Here is an 18,103-nt window from a genome sequence, read left to right as displayed (position 1 = left end):
CCTGGACTTTTCTCAGGCAGGAGGTGGGATTCAGGGAGGGGTTTAAGCAGGCATGTGTGATTCGTGGGCAGGTGTGAGCTGAGGCGGGGAATGAGGCTGTGACAGAAGAAGGAACTGCTGGTGCTTCTTTGGCTCCTCCTTGGGCCAGGCCCTGGTCTTTTTTTTTTTAAGATTTATTAATTTATTAGAAAGAGAGCGCACGTGAGAGAGAATGAGAGTGTGTGCAAGGGGGGGAGGGGCAGAGAGAGAGGCAGAGAAACTCGAGCAGACTCCCCGCTGAGCTCAAGCCTGACACGGGGCTTGATCTTATGACGCTCAACTGACTGAACCACGCAGGCACCCCGGGGCCAGACCCTGTTCTAAGCACTGAATCCGTATAGGGGCACATTTCAGTCTCCCCACACCCCTGGGAGGTCAGTGACTTGCCAAGGGTCACATAGCAGAGCTGGGGTTGGGATCCAGGCTCCATGCTCTAACCACTGGGTAAAACTGCCCCTGAGGGTGCTGACCCTATTCCGTGTACTGCTGTGTGTGGTGGGCTTCCTGGCCACCTGACCAGCTGAGGGGGGGGCTGCTTGGGGGCCAGAAAGGCGGCTGGCCTGATGCCTGATGGGAGGGGGCGGGCTGGGCAGAGCTCCTGGATCTCATGCTCCCGGGCTGTGTGATCTGGGCTCTTTCTGAGCCTCAGCTTCCAAATCTGGCAGTGGCCATAATCCCACCAGGGGGAAGGTCAGGAAACCCTTCTGAATCAGCCAGGACTCTGAGTTGTCAATGAGAGAAACCAAAGGCAAATGGGGTCCAGGCCCCAAAGGGAATGTATTGGCTCACAGAACTGGAAAAAGCAGAGGGCAGATCTGGGATTCGGATAGAGGGAGTGCTCAAACCATATGGTCAGGATCCTGCCTTTCTCCAGCTCTGGACTCAGCCTTTTTTTGAGTTGGCAGAATTCTTAGGCCACCACGGAGGCAAGATGGCCATTAGCGCCTTAGGGTTTCCAGGCAGTAGCTTAGCCAAGGAGAGCCCTCTTCCCTGTTGTCCCAGCTCAACGGCCGGGCTGTCCCTCATGGCCCACCTTGGGGTCCCATGCCCACCCTGAACTAGTCACTGTGGCTGGGGGATGGTGTCCGCTGGTTGACCGGGCCTGGGTCTCTGGGCCTCTCCTGGGAGCCAGGGGATCTGGGGGTGGGGGAGGGAGACTCCTCAGCAGGAATAGGTAGGGTTGTGCCCTGAAGAGCAGATGTCTTCTCTCCCAGCCCACTCTGGAATGACCCCACCTGAGTCCCTCTCCTCAAGGACAGCCCCGGAACTGGGTTCAGCTACTCTCTTCCTGGGGTGATGTCAGGACAGAAGTGTTCCCTTTAAAGCAAAATTACTTACCTAATTAGGCGCTTGGGAGCTGGCAGGAGGTAGTGGGGGTTTTGTTGATTTTTTTTTAGACTTTTAGCACTGAAAGCTGTGTGATAAAGTAACTGTGTAATTAGGAATTAATTTCTCACTCCCATAAGTGATGTCTTACTTGGGGCCCGAGGGAAGTCAGCCCAGTGGTTATTCACCCATAGAGTGACCCCCTCTTTACCTTCTCTTTTTTGGAGGGGGTCTCCCACAGCTGTCACCTAGAGTAGGAGGAGGAGGAAGGAGGTAGCTTCTTTTGTCACCCGTGTTATTCATGCTAAGTAGATCCCTGAGTGCCTACTGTTTGCTGTGTGGGCCTGGTGTGGGAGTATGTCACAGAAGGAGGGGGGTGCATGGCCAGGCTCGCCCCACTCTGGTCCCATTCTGAGGCCCACTCCACACAGTCTTTCAGGGGCTACTGGTTGTGCCCCCATTGTCCACAGCAGTGATCCTCTCATGAACAGCCCCTCATTGGCTTTTCTCTGTTTCCTCCCCTCCCTTGCCACACTCCTTGGGATCACCGCCAGAGCTCTTGGCTCAGGGTCTGCTTTGGGGGAACCCATGCTAGACAGGATGAATGAACAGAGTGTGGAATAAGCCAGAGCAGAGAGGGGTCAATTCAGCCTGCGGTGTATGGAGGGGGTGAGCGGGGGCTTCATGGAGGAGATGGTCTTGAAGGAAGGCTGGGAGCAAGGGGGAAGGGGCACTGAGCACAGGAAAGGGGGTAAGAACAGGGTGTATTTGGGGAGCTTGACAGGCCTAGGGTGATGATGTCTCAGCTGTGTGGTGTAGGAACAGGAGTTGGGGAAAGGGAAGGCCAGACTGGAGGGCCTTGTAGGCCTTGGTCAGGGGCAGAGACTTTGTTTTGAGGACAATGAGGAGCCACTGAGGGTTTAAGTCAGTGAGTGATACAGCTAGATTTGAATTTTAGGAAGTTTTAGCTGACTGAGGAAGGGGTACAGGGTGGGGAGGAAGCAAGAGACAGGAGAACAGTCAGCAAGCTGCTGTGGTTGTCAGGAGAGAGGGACGGTGACCAGACTAGGGCAGGGGTCAGGGAGCTGTGAGCAGACTGTCCCAAGATGGTGCACAGAGTCACTGTTAGGACAGCGTGGTTCCCGGGGGATAGACTTAAACCCACAGTTCCACCCTCCTAGCTATGTGCTCTGCCCATCTCTCTCCATCCTTGTCCAATGTCCCCCTTTCTATCCTCTTCCCCTCAGAGAAGAATGAGAACTCCTGGATTCTTTTTTTTTTTTTTTTAAAGATTTTATTTATTTATTTGAGACAGAGAGAATGAGAGACAGAGAGCATGAGAGGGAGGAGGGTCAGAGGGAGAAGCAGACTCCCTGCCGAGCAGGGAGCCTGATGCGGGACTCGATCCCGGGACTCCAGGATCATGACCTGAGCCGAAGGCAGTCGCTTAACCAACTGAGCCACCCAGGCGCCCGAGAACTCCTGGATTCTTCACTGTGTACTTACTGTGTGTTCTTTGTCACTGAATGCATTTATATCCTATCTTATTCCTCCAGAATAAGGTGCAATATAACATCCCCAAGTAGAAATATAGAAGAGAGGGTTAGAACCTGGTAGGAATGTTTAGGCAAGTGGATTTCCTGGAAGGATCTTTCTTGCTGCTAATAACTCAGTAACTCATCACCTTTCCTCTTTTGACTGGACTGCCAGGAAGCTCAGAGCTGAGATTCCTAACACTAAATTCTCAAGAAATTTCTCTCTTTTTTAAATTTTTAAAAAAAAGATTTTATTTATTTATTAGAGAGAGAGAGATAGCGAGAGCAGGAACACAAGCAGTGGGAGTGGGAGAGGGAGAAGCAGGCTTCCTGCCGAGCAGGGAGTCCGATGTGGGGCTTGATTCCAGGGTCCTGGGATCATGACCTGAGCCGAAGGCAGACGCTTAACGACTGAGCCACCCAGGCGCCCTCCAAGAAATTTCTCATGGGAGCTTTTCAGTGGACACCCTGAGGACTGCAAGTGATGAGGTCTCAGGGGCATTTCTGCAGTAGACTGAAGAAGGTGTGTTCCCTCACCGAAGACCTGGAGGGTCGCGTTAGGGGGAAGGGAAGGAAGGGGCTGGGCCAATGCGTCTCTCTGGGCCTGCCAGGCAGTGGCTGCTTCAGTCCACCTCAGAGATGGGCATGCGTCTGATCAGCCTCCCATGAGCTGGTTGGGATCTGAGAGGTGCTCAGATCCTAAAGCTTCCTGACTCTGGCTAATCATAGGCCGTGGTGACATTCACGAACACCCTGTACCTCACTCAGAACCCAGGGGCCAGTCCCCTCCTTGTTTTAGAGAAACACAAAGGGAAAGCTTGAGCCTGAATAGGCTGGGCATCTGTAGATGTTTCCTATCCTTGGTCCCGGCCTGTCCCCGGGGCAGGGCCGGGACAGGGCGGCAGTGAGCAACCTGCCTTAATTAAGAACCAGTCATTCCAGTCTCCCACAGGTTCTACTTAGGGGGACATGGAGCCCCTGGAGCAGTGTGAGGCAGGGCCAGGGGACAGGCAGGGTTGGCCTGAAGGCACCCATAGTGGGGAGCCCTGGTCCAGGGGAGTGTGGGGAACAGTGCAGTGGGTTCCAGGTAATAGGGAGGCTCAAACGGGTTAACGCAGGTAAGGAATGAGAACTGCCTGGCAGGCAGTAGGCCCTCAAACACCATGTGCTTTTCTCTGTCTAGCCATCCTCTGTGAAGCATCTATTTATTTTTATTGCGAGATTTCGTGGGGATGGGAACAAATCCTGGGCCGTCACCTGCCAGAGCTCAGCAGGTGTGCCCTGGGGCTCCCGAAACAAAGGATCCCAGTGGGTTCAGTCGGGCGGAGTCTGGGAACCCCCACCCCAGCACCCCCAGCAAAGCACCCACGGAGCCCGGGGGGCCCAGCTGTGCCCAGGGCATGGTGCTGCCCCTGTGGGCAGCATGGAGGGAGCATGCAGGGAGCCAGGGCGGGAGAAAGAGGGTGGGTGGGGGAGGGGCAGGGGGCGGGGCTGGCTGGAGCTGGGGCGGCTCTCCTAGACCTGGGGTGTGAGTGTGTGTGTGTGTGTGTGTGAGCACCTGTTTGTGTGCCTGTGTGTGCCGCCCCCATAGTGCCTTCATCACACACATCTCCCTGGCTGCCTGGAGAGCTCTTTCTACAAAGTACGAAAATGACAGTTGGCTCGCCCACACACGGAATCCTCATACAGCTCCACTCCCTCGGTGCCCCTTCACACATCACCCCCTGTCCTCACCCACTGCCCCTGGGCTGGCCTCAGCCTGCAGCACCCTCTCTGCCAGGCTGCTGCCCCTAGTACCCGTCTCTCCTCTTCCTCCTCCTCCTCCTCCTCCTACCTCCTTTTCCTCCCCTCCCCCCTCTTCCTCCCCTCCCCCTCCCCCCTCCCGCTTCCTTTTCTCCCCCCTCCCTCTCCTTTCCCTCCCCCTCCTCCTCTTCTGCCTCCCCTCTTTGGCCCCCCAGGTCTCCATCTAAAGTTCTGTCACTTTTTTGGTCACGCCCCCTCTTCTGAATTTGGGCTCTGGTAGGAGTGTGTGTGGATGAGGGTGTCCAAGGAGTGAGTGTTTGTGTGCACCGACAGTTGCGTGCACGTGTGTGACTGCATGCGACAGAGAGCATGGGAGCCAGAGCCTGTGCCCCAGAAAGCTGGGGGCTGGATGGAGGCATCTCAGGCAAAGAAGCTTTGGCTCAATTATTCTTCCAGCAGCGGGAGGGGGCGGTGGCTTCATAACAGTTGGAAAAGTTTGCATGGTGTGTAGGAAAAGCCTTCATTTCCCCGCTGATGGGAGTAACAGGTGGAGCCCTGGGGTGGAGGATGGGGGGCGGGGAGGGGGAGGAAGGGTCTGGTGGTCTGGTGAGCGGGGCGGGGGCGGGGGGGCTGGGGGGCGGGGGTCAGGCCGAGGCTGTAGGCCTGGTGGGGGGGGGCGTCCTTCAGGGGGGAAAGCAGGGACAGGTAGTAACTGAGCAGGTAGGATCTGATGGAAGCCAGGACACCACAGAGGGGACCCCAGAGATCTGCCTCCAGTGGAGATCTGGGAAGACTTCCTGGAGGAGACAAACTGCCTCCAAGGTGTTTCAGGGCCGGTTGCATGTGGAGAGGGAGGGTGGACCTGTTTGATGAGGCCTCATCTCTGCCTTTGGGTCTCTCCCTGGCTCCAGTGGGTACTCCTGAGGGTTGGGGCCAGCTCTGAGTCATTCTTGGGTCTGTAGCACCCACACTGGCTTGGTTCATCGCAGACTCTGGTGTGGAAAAACTTCCAGGACTCTAGGGGCATCTGCCTGGATCCTTAAAGCATGAGTAAGGTTTCAGTGGACAGAGATGAGAAAGACAGCATCCCAGGCGGAAGGGACGGTGGGCGCAAACTCTTGGCATGGGGAGTGCAGTGAGCTCATGAGGCTGGAGCCTGGGTGCCTTGCAGGGAGCGTGCCCAGGAGAGCGTGGAAGCGAAATACAGTGTGCCTGTGACATCCCCGGAGATGGGGCCTGTGATACCTGGACTGCTGTGAGCCCGTGGTTGGGCTCAGAGGCCTGGAGAGCAGACAGGGAGGGGCAGGCGTGGTGTGGGCCTGGCTGGGTGACCTGGGCCATGCAGTGTCACCTCTCTCTGGTTCCTCTCCTCATCTGTAAACCTGGGCATCTAAGCTAGGCTTGCTGGGGGCCTGGGGGCTCGGGGAGATATAAGCACTGGGGGCTTGGCTCTGGGCCTCTGCTGGCAGCCAGGATTTGACACTGTAACTATGATTTTGCCCTCTGGTCACCACCTGGGGTCAGCCGGGGGTCTCCCCTGCCTTGGTTCTCCCCTGCGAGCTTTCCCTGCTTCAGAGGCTGCTGGGGAAGCAAGGGCAAGAGCCACCTGGCACAGTGCTGGGCACTCAGTGGGGACCCCAGGGCTCTGCTCCTCTGCTCCCTCTGCCTCCCCCGCCACTGCATCTATTGGAATCCCCAGGACGGTAGGAGCCAGATGCCACCAGGTCCACTTACAGAGGGGGCAACAGCCCAGACCACACAGCTGACTGGGCCATAGCCCGGATTCTGGTCCCGTTCCTTACCTCTCCCCTCCAGGCGGCCGTGGGCACGGATGGGTGTGCGTGGGTGGCTAGATGGCCGTGGCCTGGTCCGTGGCCCTGAGTGTGTCTCCTGCTCTGTCCCTTACTCTCCCCTCTTTCTCTGCAGGATGGTCGAGTACTCCCTGGACCTTCAGAACATCAACCTGTCGGCCATCCGCACCGTGCGTGTCCTGAGGCCCCTCAAAGCCATCAACCGTGTGCCCAGTGAGTTGGCTCCCCTCTGTTGCCCCCCCGCCCCCCTCCCCCAGCCATTCCTGCACTAGGACAAGACTGACCAGCACCTTCCAGTGCCTGTACTGGGCATGGGGATCCTTCGGTGACCAGACAGATGTGGGTCTTGTTCCCATCAGGCTCATGGGCCCGTATTTGGGCCTGGAGATCCTGGAGGGAGGTCCTGGTACCTCTGAGTCCGTAAGAACTTGATGGCAGCGTTCGGGGGAGTCTGGCTTTTCAGCAACAAGGCTCCTTGTGGGGGGTGGCTGTCGAGGGGGACACGTGTGTGAAAAGAAGCTGCTTAGTTTGAGGGAGAGCATCATGCCGCCTTTCACTGGGGAGGGGATCCCCAGATTCCTCACTTGCGCTGACTTAGGACTCAGGCTCCATCACCCGACCACGGGCCTCCCCGCTCCACATCAGGACCCACCCATCCGTCTGTCTGTCCACCCGCCCAGTGTTGAAAAGTTATGTTATAACAACAAGCCCTGACGTCTGCCCAGATTCATAGTTTTCAGAGCTTTTCCATCTCCATGATTTCTCGTGAGCCTTATAATCCCTCTGCGAGGGAGGTGGGCTGTTCTCACGGAAAACCTTTTCTGAGGTGAAAAGACCAAAAAGACCGAGACTTGGAGATGCGAATTAACTTGCTCAAGAGGCCTCCTGACTTCCCGAGCACTGTTCTTTCTACTACCCTGAGTTAGGAATAGGATGGGGGACAGGGAAGGAGAGGAGGAGGGAGCTCTCGGCCTGCATGGGGTTTCAGCCCTGTCAGGGAAGGACAGGAAGTTTTATGAGCACCTTCCCACCTCCTGTGTGGCATTTGGCATATTGATGGCTGACTTAATCCTCTCGACAACCAGGGTGAGGTTCAGAGAGGGGAAGCGGTTTGCATGATGTCACACAGCAATTCAGCGGCAGGACAGGGTTCTGCGCAGAGTTCCGTCTGCCCTGAGCCCAGCTCTTTCCCTGGCTCTCTCCAAACCCTTGCTTCTCTTCCTTGCCCGAGCCTCAGTTTCCCTGTCTGCAGAAGAGGGGAGGTCCTCTGGCACCTCTTCCTCCTGCAGAGTCAGAGTGGTCCTCATTCCCCCCCGCCCAATTCTCAGTCTTGGGGCCTTGGGGCTTTGTCACCTGCTCCACCCAGCCAACCTCTCCACAGCCCGTCCGCGGTGAGAGCCCGTGGGGCTGGCCTGACTCTGGGCAGGCCTGCTAGGGCAGTGGAGGGCAGGCCCCAGGGTATTTATGGAGCAAGATGGGTGGCCAGATGGTAACTTCATTCTGAGATGGGCAGGCCGGGCGAAGTATGGAGGGGACCCTGGGGGGCGCACATATGGGGGCACCTCCCCACACGTGAAGGTTGACATGATGGGAACCCTGGGAGCCCTGAGCGCTACTCTGACAGTCCTGAGGAAGGATGGGGAGGCAGGGGACGGGTAGGGGTGAGTGATGAGGAGCAAAGCTGTGAGGGGTGTGGGGAGAAGCAGTTCAGTGTGCTTCCCCCTGGTCCCCTCCCACTGCTCTGGGGAGACTCCCTTGGGGGCAGGGTGGGGAGGTGCCAGCTTCTCCCTCTCCTTCCCACCCCCACCAATCCTACAAGGTGATCCTAAAGATTACCTAGTTCAAAACCATCTTTAGCCCATTGAACAAATGAAGACAAAAAAGGCCCAGAGAGGGCCGCGAGAAGTCCAAGGTCACACAGCAGGCAGCTTGGAGCCCAGGCGTCTGACCAGCACACCTGCCACAGTGTGCGTTCCCCTCCCCTCATGCCCCACCACCCTTTACTGGGGAAGCTGGCCATGAGATGGACTCCCTTCATAGAGTGCCACAACTATGCCTAGTACGTGGAAGTCGCTCAAGAAATACCCGTTATGTGGACACACAGGGCAAGTGTGTTGAGCGGTTGTCCCGTGCCAGGGTGACAGTGCCGTCGGTGCTCAGAGAGGTGCCCAGGCATCGTGGAGCACGTGGGGCACGACATGGGGAGGGTGGGGGGGCTGGTGGTCCAAGGAGGTGTCCGAACTGAGACCCAGTGTGGCCCGGGGATTAACCAGGCCAGGGAGTGTTTTGGAAACGCCCGGCAAGAGTGAGGAGCATGGGTGGGGGCGAGCTGGCCTTAGGACGGGACTGTGGGTGAGTGATGGCCGGGTCCGGGCCGGGCGGGACTGAGAGAGCAGATGCCTGGAAGTCCCAGGCCTCACCTTGGGTTGTTATCGGGGAAGCCCAGCGTGTGGCCTGAGCAACCTCAGAGGGAGGGCACGGGAGGGGCCACATTTCTTCTGTCCCCCCCACCCCCAAGCCCTCCCCATTGCTGTCCCAGGCAGCCACCCTATGGCCACTGTCGCACCCCTGGCCACAGAGCCCACAGGCCGGGACCCCTTCCCAGAGATGTGTGTCACTGTGCCGGGTTTGTACACCATCCTGCATTCTGAACCTCCAGGTCTTGGGAACGGTGATGTGACGGGACATTTGAGAAGAGAAGGTCTGGGGGGGAGGGGGCCGGGTGTGGGTCTCTCTCCATGGGGGGTCTCTGTACATCTGTGTGTGGGTGCATGTGGGTGTGAGGGGCTCTGTGGCCACAGGAGACCACGTGTGAGTACATGCGTGTGCACGTGGGATGTGTGGTGCCCGTGTCTCTCCCTGCCCCCCTCCCTCCCTCTCCCGCAGCCCTGAGTGGGGAGCTCATTAGGCAGCTCCTGGCTGTGGAGGTCACTTCCCGGCCCCCAGCAGCAGCCTGCCTGGTTCTCTGGAGAAAGGCAGCGATGGGCCCTGTGCCCCCGAAGCCTCCAATTTGGGAGGCTGCGTGGCCTGGAGCGCCCGGAGAGGAGTAAGTGTCCTTCTTCAGAGGCCTCCCGCCTGCTAGTTAATAGGTGTGGCTGGGAGGCCCAGGCAGCCAGAGTCGGGGACTGGTTTCCTGCCAGGAGCTGACTGCACCTCTCAGCTGACAGAAGGGATCTTGCTGTCTCAGAACCTGGCCTGGGGGCGTGTTGGGAGCACAGACCCTCTGGGAGCCAAAATATACCCAGTGTGTCCCCTCCCCCAACTTAGAAACCACCCTGCGCTCCCGTTGGAAAGAGACCTTAAGATCAATTCATATTCATGAGGAATTTCATTAATAGGAGCCTCAGGCTGTTAGAGCAGGTTGGTTGGTCCATCCCCTCCTTTATGGGAGGGGCCGCTTTGGTCCCAGGGGTCTCGTCCTCTGCCCAGAGTCGCCAGGGAATGGTGGCATGCGGGGGGCACAAGTTCTTAGAAGTGCCTCCTGGAGAGATTTGGTTGGCTGCCTCCTTTTTTTCTAGATGTTTCCCTGAAACATTCCAAGTCCTCCTGTTCGTCTTTAGAGTTTTTTCTGCCCTGGGACTTGCTCTTTTCAACAATAGCCTGTAGCTTTCAGTGTCGCCACTAGATGGCAGGCTAGAGAGCCAGGAATAGTGAAATGATGGGTTATTAATTGCAAAACCCTGGAGAGTGGGTAGCTCCTTGCACTTAAAAAAGTATAGCAATGGCTGCAAAGCCTCAGCACAATCAGCCCGGAAGACTTAGTTGGGTTGTCAGGGAATGCAAGGTCTGGTTGTTGGCTCTGCCAGGAGCCTGCTGTGTGACCCACGAAGTCCTTTGGTGTCTCTGGACCTCAGTTTCTCTATTCTCACAAAGCAAGAGGAGGACTGGATTTGATGTGTAGTTCTCAACTTTGTCCAGGATGGATGGGGCACCTGGGAGTGATGGTGCTGTTTACAAACCTTATAAAATATGTCCCTCCATCTTACCACGCAGGGCTCTGTCCTGGCCACTCAGCCTTTGACGGATAAAGGAAGCACAGCATGGAGGAGAAGGTAGGGGAGGGAGGGAGGGAGAGAGGAAGCACCAGATTGTGGGTCAGGAAGCTGGGTTCTGGCTCCTTGCTGTGGCTTTCATAAGTCCAAAGTCCGTTTCTGGGCCTTGGCAAGATGGGGCTGATGATCTTTAAAAGTGCCCCGTCCTGGAACGGGGCAACCCCAGGCCTGCACCCCCAGTAAGCTGGTTGCAGTGCTTCCTAAAGCCCACTGGCCATGCCATTTAAATATAAAAAGTGCCTTTTTTCTCCAGTAAGAAACCAGGGCAGTCATGCTAGGCTCTGAGCCAGCTGAATCTGAGCTGCAGGCCCACATCTCTACCTGACTGACCATCACGCACCTCAGCCCAGGCTGTGGAGAGGGGTGGGAGTGAGGCCTGGGGAGTTCAGGGGCAGCTGCTGGGGATGCTGAGCCTGGCCTGGGCCACTGCCCGCCCGCAGAGCCTGTCTGGCTCAAGGTCCCTGGTTCAGCAATCACCCACTGCTGCACAGGGGCCTTTGGGCTGGGCCTGGGGTGGGGGTGATGCAGAGAGGTGGAGGACATGCTCCCGAGCAGGGCCCACGGGCAGGGAGGCAAAGCTCACAGAGCTATGAAGGAAGCCACTGTCAGGTCCCAGCTGTGGGACCAGGAACTGAAGCTTCGCTCTACACCGACAGGCCCAGGTTTGAATCCCAGGGCCTCCACTTGACCATTGTGGGACCTTGGGCATCCATGCTTCTCTCCTGGCCCCCATTTCCCCAACAATAAGAGGTGGCTAATAATACCAATTTCTCTACAGTTTTGTAAGAATAAAATACTAAAATGTGCGTAAAGAGCTCAGCACAGAGCTCGGTGTGCCATAAGTGGTCAGTAGGTGTTACTATTGTGAGGAAGGTGCTGGAACATTGAGGTCAGAGGGCAGGGGCATCGGGGCATCTTTGCAGAGGCTGATTTGGGGAGACAATCCCCAAGCACACAGAGGGCCGGGGAGGGCGATTTTGGCAGATGGACCTGCAGGCGCAGGTGGAGAAGAAGAACCGTCCAGGACGTGTTGGCTGGGCAGGGGGCTGCATGGCAGGGCCGGCTGGGAAGCGAACTCTCCACATCCTCTAGGGATTGACCAAGAATGATAAATGGCTAAAATCCATCAAGGGCTTTACGTGGCTGCTTCGTTTTGTTTCCTAATAGCCGTAGGATGGTGGTACCGTTACAATGCCCACTTTACAGATGGGGAAACTGAGGCACACAGAGGTTGAGTAAACTGCCCCAGGCTGCCCAGCTGGCCGGGGGCAGAGGCAGGATTTGAACCTGTGCTCATACGACCCCAGGGCTTTGGACTCCTTTCCACTGCCCCCTTCCTCTCCCCGGAACCTGTAAGTGCCCCAGCCAGCCACCCCATCTGCAGGGCATCAGGAAAGCCCCTGCCCACATTCAGGGTCAAAGCACAAGTGATGCCATCAGGACCCTTCCCGAACACCTTTCATTGGCAGAGCACGGAGCTCCCGTGATGCTGGGCACTGCGCGACCTGACAGGGACGAGTCAGGGCAGGACGCAGGGAGGCATGCTGGTTAGTACAGAGCATTGCAGCCAGGATTCAAAGCGTGGTCCCATGTTAGTTAGTTTTGGCGCCCCAGGAAATGTTCCTCTCTTGCATCGGTCCCCCGTCTGCACAGTGAGGTTGGCATGTAGCATCTCTGCGTGAACTTGTCTGCACTCCAGGCAAAGAACAGGTGCCCAGCGACCAGCCCCGTCCCTGCGTCTCTCACGGAGGGAGGGTCCCGGTGTTGGGGCTACAGATGGCAGCATGCAGAGCAGTGAGACCCGGCTTTGTGCCTGGGATCTTGGCCAGTGGCTCCACCTCTCAGGCCTCAGTTTCCCCATCCCTAAAATGGGGTCCCAGTCCTCCCTTGCTAGACCGTGGGGTACAAGATGTCCGCACAACATCCGCTCCTGGCAGGAACCTGTATCATACATTGATTGTGTGGGATTCTTACACTCTTGGGATCTAGGAATTAGCCTTGCTGAAAGTCACAGAGAATCTTAGACTCATCAAGCCTCAGAATCCTAGACTCTTGGTTTCAGAGATCCTCAGAGCCCTGGTTTCAAAAGGAGAAGTCTTTGAATGATCTGGCCTTGTAGGCACATCTTCGATTGCTCATCAGGCCAAGGGGCTCTGGGCTCATGGCTGGCACCTTGCCCCTTATCCCAGGCCTGCTCTGGCCCTTTCTGCTCGGGTTCATGCCCAGCTGGGTCGTGGTTAGGCCAGCCATGCTGAGGATAGATGAAGAAGGCCCTAGGATTCCTTCTTGGATCCTGCTTTGCGAGGCATCTGTTGGAAAGGAAGCTGGGAGACTCACTTTGAAACAGTTTGCGTGAAAATCTCAGCAGTTTCACGTGAAGTGTGTGTTTACTTGGGCCTTGGGGGCAGCTGAAGGAGGCTCCCACCCCAGGCCATACCTTGGACTTCAGGGCTGACTGTCCTTGGCACCCACAGGGCTTCCCAGAGAAAGGTCTGGCAGCCCCCATGGGGAAGGTAGGGAGGGGAGGGGTGTGGCAGAGAGAGGAGGGAAGAGGGGTGGAGGGGCCCAATTTCCCTGGGGCTGCTGCCTTCTCATAAGAGATGGAGGTAGGTGGGAAAACATCTGGCCTGAACATCTAGTGAGAACCTGACTTGGGAACAAGAGGAGAAGCCAAGTGTGTGGATGGAGAAATGCTGGGGGTGGGGGCGGGGCGAAAGCTGTTCTCCCCTCCCCCACCGTCAAGCTCAAAGTCTACTCTACAAATCAGCAATTCCTGGACGGGATACTAGGTCAAGGGAATCGGCTACTATGTATTCATTCATTCATTCATTCATTCGTTCATTCATTCATTCATCCAAAGGAGCATCCACTAAGGGGCCACGGAGGTTTAGACGCAGCCCCTTTGCAGGCAGATACTCAAGCCCGGATCTTTGGGCCGGTGGGACAGGGGCTCTAATGGAGGCAGCAGGGGGGCTGAGGGGAAGGGTCACTAACATGTACTTTGAGGAGGTTTTACATGGGGGGGGGACAGGACATTTGAAGAATGAGTGGGAGTTCTTTGGGCCACAGTGGGTTCGGGGACCTTCCGTGGGACTGGGGCTAGGACCACCCCCTAGGGCGTGAGCACTCTCCTGGGCTGGAGGGTGTCGGGGTGCACACTTCTTGGCTGGCATTTGTTTTCAGCTCAGGAGTGGGCACTGAGGCCCCCTCATCAGCCCCCAGGCCCCTTCCCCACTGGGCCGCGGCCGGCAGCTGGGTGCTCGGCAGCATGGCCGTATGCTGCCTGGCCTGGCCGCCCCGGCACCCACTGTGCCCCTGATTAGTTGGCCTTGGCAGTGGCAGGCACGCAGACGGCCTCTCCCGGTCGCTCAGCGCCCTCCGCTGACCTAGCCAGAGCCGGGGGGAGCCCCTGGGCCAGCCACAGCCTCGGCCCCTCCTGCCCTCAGCCCCGCATCCTTTCTCCTGGTTGTGGGCAGTGCCCCTGGCAAAGGCCGGTGCGGGTCCGGGCGCTTTCTACGTGAGCTGGCCTGGCGGAGCGGCTGTGCTTAGCTGGGCAGACAGCTCCCGTCCGCAGACAGCGGCCTGGACCTCTGGGGGAGATGCCCGTCAGGAAGTGCGGCCCCGTCCCTCTCCCTCCAGCTCCCCCACAGCCACCGAGGGCCTCTGGCTCCCTTAGAGCAGGGGGTCTGGTCGGGGGGTCCTCGGTGAAAAGGGGTGAAAAAGTTGAGCAGCTCCAACAGTTTGCCCAGTTGCCTTCTGTCTCCTTGCCAGCTCCCGACTTTAAGTGCCATCTAGAGACTATCTGGACCCTGAGGCCACCCACCTGATGCTCTTGGGCCACACTCCTCTCCCCTAACCCCAGACCCCGCCAGCTTATGAAATGCCTTCACATCGATGCTCACCAGGCACTCCAAACGCTACATGTCCAGATGGAGTCCCGTGTCCCCATGACGGCTGCTCCACGGCTCTGGCCTCAGGCCCCAGGCCGTGGAGATGCCCCGACTCCTCACTTCCTCCACCCCCCACCTCCCATCGATCGCTTGACCTTCCGAAAGCTCCAGAATTTAGCCTGTCCCCCCGCCTCCACAGTCACTGTCATCTGGACCCAGCCAGATGTGGAGTGTCGTCATGGCAGGTGAGCGACGGCCATATGACCATCCACCCTCGGAGCCTGCAGGCTGGGCCCCTCACCCCGAATATGTGTGCATGTGCCGGGGGTGACTCATAGGTGATCGTACACCATCCCGCAGGCCGTCTGCTTCTAGGTGTCCTCCTTCCACCCTGGCCCCCCCAGAGTCCATGCTGCCCCCCTCAGCTGGGGTGATCTTTCAGACCCTCCTCAGACTGCGTCTCCCTTCTGCCCAGGACCCTTGGTGGAACAGAGGCCAGAGTTGTGGCCCCTGCAGGGCAGCCCTGTTTCCACACCCCCCTTGCTCACTTCCCTCCAGCCACGCTGGCCTCCTGGCTCTTCCCTGAGTGTGCCTTGCCTCATCCCCACCCCTGGGGCCTGCCCTGGCTGCTCGACCCGCTGGGAGAGCCCTTCCCCGCTGCTGACACCCTCAGCTCCTGTGAGTCTGTGTTCTGTATCATCTTGCTGGCCAGGCCTCTCCTGGCCCCGTTCATACCGACCCTACCCTGGCCCAGCCTGGGGCTCCCCATCCCTTTCTCCTCCTCCACCTGCTGTTTTCATAACACTTTCCACCCGACAAATGAGGAAACAGACTTATTTATTATGTTTGTGGTTTTCTGTCTCCCCTCCTCCTATCTAGAACGTCCACCTCTGGAGGGCAGGGGACTTTGTCTGTTTATTCATTTGTTTGTTTTAACAGATGCACCCCTAGAGCCTAGAACAATGCCTGGCACATAGTAGGTCCTCACTAGATATTAGTTGAATGGCTCTATCCACCCATCCATCACTCCTTCATGGCCGTCCTTCAGGGGAACCACTCTGGGCCAGGCCCTGGGCTGGGTTGGAAGATGCAGAACACCCCTTAGGGGCCTCATGCTCAGGACACTGTCCATTTTGGGGGGGCTGTGGGTAGAGCCATGAACTGATGAAGGCCAAGAGCGTCAGAAGTGCTGTGACGGAGGGCGGGCGGGGCAGCGGTGCTCACTGCAGGCGTACCCGCCCAGCCTGGCGGCCAGGAGAGACGGCCACTCAGCTGAGGTCTAAGAAAGGAGGGGAGATGGCCTTGTGAGTGTGTGTGAGGGCTTTCCAGGGGCTGGCAGGGGATCAGCCTGGCTCTGTCACACCAGCCTGGAGCCCTGCGGCCCTGGGGAGGGGACCCGGCACTACTGCCCAATAGTAATGGGAACCCTGGTGGCGGAGGTGGGGGAGGGCCATGTAGGTGGGGGCAGAGTGTGTGCGAAGGTGAGAGGTAGGATGCTGGGGGCATCTCCAGGCTGGCTGGAGCGGCAGGTGTAGGTGTGGCCTGGTGGACAGAGAAAGGTGTGGCTGGGGGGAGAGGCTGGGACCTGTGATTGGGGCTGGCAGGGACTTTCCCTGGGGGGGTGGATAGACTGCTAGCAGCTTCTGCCTTTGGGGGCTTCCCCTCCGAGGTATCCTGACCCTGTGTTTTTCTTGAGAGGCTGGCTGGACTGTCTTCTGTAGATGAGGCTGCTGGGGTCCAGAGAGGGCAAGCTCTGTCTCAAGGCTGCCCAGCCAGGACTGGCACCCACATCTTCTGTCCTGGGTTGGCGCTCTGGGCACTCACCAAAGTAGAGACTGCACTGGGTGTCCTGGGGACTTTGGGGTCCTCTCTCCCTTCTTGGCTGGGGGAAGCAGGGCCTTCAGCCACACTCATGGGGTTGCCTGGAGCCTATTCCTGGCCTCTACCCCAGGCTGAAGGCCTGAAAAAAAGTCACACTAAGAAGGCAGAACCACAAAAGCTCATCCCGAGAGATGGCGAGTGAGAGCCTGGGGGGAACTGGAGGCAGGACGGCTTCATGACTAACTGGGGGTGGAAACCAGAGAAGACTGCCTGGAGGAGGAGGGCTGGGCGGTGGGGATAGGGGTAGAGGGACATGAGCAGGAAGGATGGTCTGAGGCAGACGTCTCTGTCTCTGCCTCTCTTGCTCTCCATTTCTGTCTCCTGTCTCCATTTCCTGTTCTTCCTCTCCTCTCTGCCTCCACCTCCTGTACCCAGTGCCAGGGGAACTGAGGGCAGAGAGGAACCATCCGACTTGCCTTAATTACTTGGCTGTGGGCATAAAAGGAGGATTAGCCGGGGTCTCTCGGGGTCCTCCCTGACTCCCTAATCCTGTGGCCCCTTTTCCCTGGCCCGGAAACGATGGATTCGTTCTGAGTCCCTAATTAGCTAATTATGCCTTTGGCTCAGTGGCCCTGGGACTTCCTGGGCCCAAGGGAGGGCTGTGGAGTGAGCTGGGGCCTGGCTCAGCCGAGGGAAGAGGGGAGGGGGGAATGGGCTGCCATTCAAGGAAGCCAGCTGAGCAGGTTTTGAGGAGCCTTTCAGAATTTCAATATCCTGGAGAACAAGGGAAATGTAATTAATTGAGCAACAAAGGCTGGGCCCAGGGGAGCAGCCACGAGCAGCCAGGCTGGGACTGTGCAGAGCCACCTGCCTCCTCCCGGCCTTTCTGACCCAGCCTGTTCTCACATGGCTGCTGGCCGCCAGTGCATGCATCCTGCCTCTGTCCCTGTCCTCTAGGACTGCCTCGTCCAAGGGCTCGCCTGCTGGGACTCTGCCCATGGGCCTCCCTGACCGGTCACCTATCATAGGGCCCCACACTCCTTAGACTCTGCTTTGCAGCAACCCCCAAGCGTGGCCGCGATGCACTCTCTGAACGGTCATATACCCTTGTGCCTTTGCCACAAGCTCTGGTCAATCTGCATGGCCAGCTCAAGCCAGTCCCTCCAGGAAGGTGCCCAGAGGTGCCACCACTCCCCAGGCTTGGGTGTGTTTCCCAACACTGTGGTCACCCGCTCCCCCCTCCCCCAGACTGCAAGCTCTGAGGCGCTGAGATGCGGGAATGTTCATGTTTGGATTCGCCGTGCCCTGTGCCTGCCAGGCAGGCAAAAGCATTTGGAAGTGTTCGATGGGCGAATGAATGATGGGGCACCAGAAAGGCCTGCAACTGGCTAAGGTCACATTTGGGTGGATTTGGATGGATTGCAAAGGCGCTTGGTCTGTTTTCTTGCCTCCTTCCCCCGCACAAGCTTGGCCACCCCATTGGGGTTGGGGGTGGGGTATTGAGCCCTCACTGACCCTGGCCTGCTCTCAGCTGGAGGCCGCAGCCTGCAAAGGAGCCCCACTGCCTTTCCCAGGAGGAGGCTGACCTAGTTTTGTGGGGAGGGATGATGGGGTAGGCATTAATTATTGATTGGAAATCATGCCACACAGAGCTCGTGATGCAAATCTCAAATAATTACCCTCATTAACAACCACCTTAGCATCACCCCTGGAATAAGTAAAAGTCTGAATAGGGCCCCTGTTCTCCTTGTTGCCATCTTTTCATCCTCCCCTCTCCAATCTTCCATTCTTTCCTCATGACTTATCACATCGTTCAACAAATGTAGGCTGAGCCTTTGTTCTGGGCTAGGACCCACTGGGTTCTGAGGAGGCTGATGCAGACACAG

The 18,103-nt window shown here is 57.8% G+C and overlaps 1 protein-coding gene across 1 annotated transcript in view; it reads left to right on the top strand.

The window, feature by feature from the left end:
- Positions 1 to 18,103, top strand: part of CACNA1I (calcium voltage-gated channel subunit alpha1 I) — a 102,115-nt gene that overhangs the window by 32,641 nt on the left and 51,371 nt on the right. The window contains exon 4 of the mRNA XM_034987258.1: positions 6,570 to 6,667. Coding sequence (XP_034843149.1) covers positions 6,570 to 6,667 — 98 coding nt within the window. The remainder of the gene's footprint in view (positions 1 to 6,569; positions 6,668 to 18,103) is intronic.

Source organism: Mirounga leonina, unplaced genomic scaffold (assembly GCF_011800145.1).
Source record: "Mirounga leonina isolate KUSES-001 unplaced genomic scaffold, KU_Mleo_1.0 Mir_418, whole genome shotgun sequence".
Lineage (NCBI taxonomy): Eukaryota > Metazoa > Chordata > Mammalia > Carnivora > Phocidae > Mirounga > Mirounga leonina.
Note: the sequence above shows the minus strand (reverse complement) of the source record. Positions and strands in the feature narration are given on the sequence as shown.